General features: G+C 36.5%; 1 protein-coding gene across 1 annotated transcript; it reads right to left on the bottom strand.

The window, feature by feature from the left end:
- Positions 1–3,439: 3,439 nt before the first annotated feature.
- Positions 3,440–5,866, bottom strand: LOC131675953 (uncharacterized). The gene is made up of 2 exons (XM_058955077.1): positions 5,611–5,866; positions 3,440–4,304 (listed from the first exon to the last, which is right to left on the bottom strand). The coding sequence occupies exons 1-2, from the start codon at positions 5,676–5,678 to the stop codon at positions 3,440–3,442; spliced, it is 933 nt and encodes a 310-aa protein (XP_058811060.1). The 5' UTR covers positions 5,679–5,866.
- Between the last annotated feature and the right edge of the window lie 305 nt (positions 5,867–6,171).

Here is a 6,171-nt window from a genome sequence, read left to right as displayed (position 1 = left end):
TTGAATAATCAATTGAAACCGAATGTTACTGAATTTTTACGTTTAAATGTTATTGTAGAATGCAAGTAGAATAATTTCATAAACGCAAATAATAAAATTAGTACAAATGGAATTACTAGTGATTTTTCAAGATTAACGAACAATTAAGCATTATGCCAAATTTTATTATTTAGAGAATTAGAATTTCTAATTAGGCTTACCCAATGGTAATTTTTGAGCAACGCGGTATTATATTTAATCACTGCAGTATTATCTAAATTTATTTCAAAAATTGAGATGCATCTCAGTAAAATTGAGATGCTCCTAAGTAAAATCAGCCGAAATTCCTACTGGTTGTACTAGACTCGGTTGCGTCACTAGAGCCTGAATTCTGGCAGAATCCGGCCGGAATTCCAACTGGACGAGTTATGGCTGAACTCATTCCTGCAAGTTGATCGGAAGCGACTCGTAATTCGGATTCTTGTGTTTTGTATTATTTTTTATTATTTTAATTATAGAGGTTTTAACCTTAGGGTCATTCGCCTCTTTTCTGGTTAGAGTAATTTCTTGTGGAAAAATCTCTAACCTTATGTACGGGGTTGGGAATCGAACCCAGGTGAGCTGCGTACAATCTTGTGTTTTGCATTCTCAATTCATCGAGCGTTGGTTTCGATTCTATTCCCCCAACGAGTGTTGATTTATAATGTAACCTGTATCTAAACAAAATAATCCATCGCAATGTAAACTTCGAACTTGCAAGATTTTAGAGTTTCACTATTTAGGGTAAACATTAAACATTGTTTATGCCGATAAAATGAGCGAATTCTTGATCAAAAATTTCCAACTGATGCTGGTAGGAAGTTTCGGATTTATGTTCACGTCCCCTGGGAGTATTTTCAAATGTACGGGATGTTTATTTCTATTAAAGATTATGGGATTGTTCCTCTGAATCAAACTAACAAGAATTCTGATTGATTTCTGCCTACTTGTCATTCTAATGATTCACCGATTCTGAGTCCGTTTGCTGGGAGTCCCAATTCCGAGAAAAGTAAACAATCTAGCTTGAAAAAAACATACGCTATCTCATAATAAGAAATATACTGAATTAGTTTCATTTGGCATGAAATTAATGTAATATTTGTATGGCTTGTATCAACAGTGTATTACTTGACGAATTGGATTGTTATCGACGCATTGAAAAATATTTCCGGTATTAACGTATTTTTGTGTAATCAATTCTGCGTATTTTCGACGTATTATCGACGTATTGAAAAATTCTTCCAGAAGTAACGTATTTTAGTGCATTAGTGTATTTTCGGAGTATTAAATGTATTAAGGTGTATTGAAGCATTTCTCGTGTATTTTTTCAATTGGGTATTTTCAATTCACTTTGAATGGGGAATGAATTGCCCCTCGGCGTGGAGAGTAAAAAAAATTGAATAAAAAGAAATGTATTTAATCTTCTTTACATACGAAGAGCGAAATTTATACACATACTTACTATGTAACTTTGAATAAAATTCGAGTAATTTAAAACATATTAAAAATTACAAAGCCACTAGTCGACTGTCTATTCTCTCATTTTGTATGGCTGGTAGATGCAAAGCCTTATCGACTAGTTCTCTTCTAATACCACTCTTTACAAATTTTAATTTTGAATGACACCAGCAAAGTAGCCAATTGTGCGACAATATTGATGTTATTCTCTCTAGTGCAACGAAAAACATGCACATAGGCTCAGTAACATAGATCAAGGCGTTTCTGAGCTGCATGATTATATATTTTTGATGCATTTAATTAATTTATTTAAACTACTAGTTATTGATATTTATAAGAAAGACAAGAATCTAGCAGACAAAATAACTTACTAAACCATAGTTTTATTTTTTCTCTCCGCCTTTTATTAAAACATTGAAGAATAACAGTAGTATAGTCCTTAGATTATTAGTTAATTAGTTAAGAAGACCGAAAATTGTTTCTGATTCGATGAAGATGGGCGCGAACGGATATTTGGACGTCGTCCAACATTGGTCTAACGAACGTGCTTCATTGGACGATTTGGTAATAAACTTTTTATACGGGGAACCTCCTTCTTACATTACTCTGTGTATTTTTGAGTCCCGTACACAGGAATACACAACACTGCATAAAATGATTCCTTTTTTTCTTCTGGCACCCACATACATAAACAACGAAAAAATCTGCAGCTTTAAGGTTCCCCCACACTGACGCGATTTTGTCGCAGCGACTGCGAAAATTTCGCGAAGCGACTTGTCGCTAGCATCACTGTTCATGGCGACAGATGTGAGCCCCCATACTGACGCGATTTTTTCGCGTTGTCAGTTGCGAAATTGCAGCGATTTTTTCGCATTCAGTGCGTGCAGGATTTTTGTCGTTGATGCCGAGCATTCGCAAAACATTTCAAGATGGCGCAAACTGAAAAATTGATTGAACTAGTAAAAACATATCCCATTCTGTACGATTTATCGCACGAAGACTACAAAAATATCCGTAAAAAGGATAAGGCGTGGTATGCTATAGGCATGGAACTAAAAGAAAGTGGTAAGATTGTTTTTATTTGCATTTACAATATGTAGGTGTATACGCGATTGTCACCAAAATTCTCATGTTGATTTTTGAATCGAGTTATATTTGTGTATGTTATTATTGAATAATCTCCAGATCGAAGGTTTTATTCCGAAATCACGAATGGATTATTCGAGAGATGAGTGCCCAATTTTGAATGATTCAAACCCAATTCAAAACAGTACCAAATTACTTGTGTTGTGTCTAAAAGTCTAGATCACAGATGGTAAATTAGTCGCATGGCACCTTTTTTTTGTACTGGAAACTCTGGGAACCAATAAAATCCCAGTCACATCGGTTTTTCGATGATTTTCCAATCTAAAATGGCTGCATAAGCAAACTCATTTTGTATAGAACTTCCGGTTCTACCCAGTTAAGTTCAGCCGGAACTCTGGCTGGTTCTAGTTAGTATTCCGGCTTCCGTGACACAACCGATTCTAAATAACATCATTTGAAACGGGATCTGGAATACTTACTAAAACCAAAAAGCATTCCAGCTCATTGTCCGGCTAAACTTACTGGGAATATGTCCGACTTGATGAGTACGATTATTTTTATACAACTCGTTACAACCATAATCTCAAAATAGATGCAGGAGTCCCTAAAAGATTTGCATCTTATTTTGCCACTTCGGATGATTTCGTATGCTCTGATTTGATTATCAAACTTTTCGGATTGGAGAAGAGTATGGAACATGTAGGCCGTTTGAATTGTTTCTAATTCAATATGCATGCAATAATATGCATGCATTTTGAAATGTATATTAAATATACCATGGAATCACAAATTGCATTAGTGAAAATGAAAACATTACAGGTAGATTACAATGTATTTTAATTCACAAATATGATATTCCATTTCATATACACGTTAATTATTCATCCAAAAAGAATTTCACGAATTTTTCTCTCGTTTCAAACGATAAGTTAGTTGCTCGTCGCGAATCCGTTGCTAAATTGTAAAACGGAGATCCCTCATTGGATTGTATAGGTATCTCTGGTATGTCAGGGCATTGATTTAAACGCAAAAAATTGTGAAGCACGCATGCTGTGTGCACAATGAGGATGACGGTTTCAACCTTTGTAGGTATTGGTCTGAAAAAAATTCGCCATTTTTGGGCCAATATGCCAAAAGCATTTTCTACAACTCTTCGAGCTATAGAATGTTTGGTGTTATAATTCTCTTTCCGGGGGTCCAAACGCGACTGTCTATAAGGAAAAGGCCTCATCAGATATGGCTTTAAAGCGAACGCCTCGTCACCTATTAGGACGTAATTGCACGGTTCGATTTGTCCAGGCAAGGGTTTGGCCTTTGGCACATTCATCATTCCTGCTTCAAATCTTTGGCCCATATTCGACATTTCAAAAATACCACCATCGCTATTTTTCCCATAACCACCGATATCGACACATATAAACCGATAATCGGGTCCAACGATAGCCATTAGTACTACCGAAAATTTATGTAAGTAACAGAAGTGCTTCGATCCAGTTTTGTTCGGACACTTGATGGAAACGTGCTTTCCGTCTATACTACCAATGCAGTTCGGGAAATGCCAGTTTTCTTCAAACCCTTTAGCAGATTGTTTCCAAATTTGAGACGTTGGCTCTGGCATGTAGGTTTCTTGCATATTTTTGCAGATAGCTTTGCACACTTCTTGTACAATTTGGCTGACTGTCTCGAATCCTACTCTGAAACTGTGTCCTATTGTAGGAAAACTATCACCAGTAGCAAGAAACCTGAAACGAAGTAAACAGTTATGTATTTTCGTCATATACCTTAATGTAAAAGTGCCCTTAAAACCCGTTTTACAACTACAAACGACCATGCCATTTAAATATTGGAAATACGCGTAAAACCATTATAATAAAAAGTAACTATATTGGATATTTCAGGAGATAAAGTAAAAGCAAAATGGAAAAACCTCAGAGACACATATATGAGATATTTAAAAGCAAATAAAACAAAAACCGGCCAGGCAGCCAACACCGATAAAAAATGGCAATGGGCTGAAATGATGGCATCGTTTAAACCTTTCTTGTCATTTGCAAAAACAACAACAAATGTGTCCAATATGCAAGACTCTTTTGTCGCCTCGGATAGCAGCGAAAGTGAATGTTACTCTCAACACGCGTCTTCAATACCTTTGTATGGGGAATCCAGCAAGACGCTCACATCAAATCAAGCCCCAGCTATATTAACGCCAACAGAAACAAAAAAGAGACCAAGAAAGGATGAGCCGGTTTCGTCGGTAGAATCGCTTATAAATTATTTTCAAAATAAAAAGAAGATGGGCTTTGACGATATCGATATGCTATTTTTAGCTCATGCAAAAACGGTCAAGAATTTTTCAAAAAGACGACAAATTATAACTAAAATGAAAATATCTCAGATCATTGCTGAACAAGAGCTTGCTAATTTAAATGACCACCTTGAAACCCAAAAGGAGAGTAGCTTAAATGTTGCATCCAAAGATATACATGTCTCACGGTCTACAAGCCAACTAGATGAATCATATGTCGTACAGTTGGAAACACAAGGTGAAGAAACTTCAACACCTCATACAGAATTTACGGTTGATAGTGTTGAATTCACTATACCGCATGACGAAAGCGACATAGAAAATATGGAGAATGTCATCGAAAATGAGGGATGCATGGATTTGACAATTGGAGCACACACGCGCGCATCTGTCGCCAATTATTTCACCACCTTCGATCCACAATACTTGTAACAACGCAGTAACTCATACATTGTTTCTTTATTTAATACGAAAAGTGAGCATTAAATCATTCTAGAACACGAATCATCGTTTTCTAATCTTCATTTATCTGCCCTACTAACACCTGCACTTTCTAAGCATTTCTCTCTGAAAACTTGAAACCAAACATTATCACTGTTGGGAATTAATAGTACTTCAAATTTCCATCCTGTGCACAATATAGCAAGAGTATGTTGACCGTTCAGAATCCGTCCGTGTTGACCGTTAGGGTAACGTCATGAGGAAGATTGCAGTAAACCCAACATTAACATAAGATATAGTACCTGTTACCTCGCTTTTCCCAGCAATCATAAGGAAAAGGAAATACTGCTACGTGAAAAACATACACCATCCTTCCATTTGCTATCCTGATATCCTACGTTTGTGTCGATTATCTGGAGGATGTCACGAATTTACACCAGTTTACACCTAAAATAATCCGACGCTTGAGCAAGTTGTTGTTCCAGTAAATCAGGTATAGTCGCATATGTCCCTAACGCAGGCCAAACGTTGAATGCTGAACTAAAAGTAATCGTTGGTTATTTGATGGAAATAAAACCTAACTGAGTTAGTTACGCTTATGTACGAGCAGAGATGCCAGGTACTTTTTTCAAATGTCTGCAATAATAATTTTAAAAGTCTGGGAAGAACAGGGAAGAACAAAAAATGTCAGGAAAGCTCCCGATCAGCATGGCAATCAGAAAGTTAGCAAAAGTGGAGCAAAGCGAAATTGATGCTGGCAGAGTTTCTGCGAGCATTTTGCGCGATTTGTGCGAGAATTCTGGCAACGAATTCGCTCAAATGCAACAACCGTTTCTGACAGAAGCGGTTAAACCAACCGATAC

Source organism: Topomyia yanbarensis, chromosome 1 (assembly GCF_030247195.1).
Source record: "Topomyia yanbarensis strain Yona2022 chromosome 1, ASM3024719v1, whole genome shotgun sequence".
In the NCBI taxonomy this organism is placed as follows: Eukaryota; Metazoa; Arthropoda; class Insecta; order Diptera; family Culicidae; genus Topomyia; species Topomyia yanbarensis.
The sequence above is the reverse complement of the archived record's forward strand: the minus strand, read 5'-3'. Positions and strand labels throughout refer to the sequence as shown.

Excerpts from the sequence above, each read along its gene's own strand:
- LOC131675953 (XM_058955077.1), bottom strand. The coding sequence starts at position 5,678 with ATGGTGTATGTTTTTCACGTAGCAGTATTTCCTTTTCCTTATGATTGC. Across the intron at positions 4,305-5,610 it reads TGGGAAAAGCGAGGTAACAG|GTTTCTTGCTACTGGTGATA; the intron begins GTACTATATCTT and ends ACTTCGTTTCAG.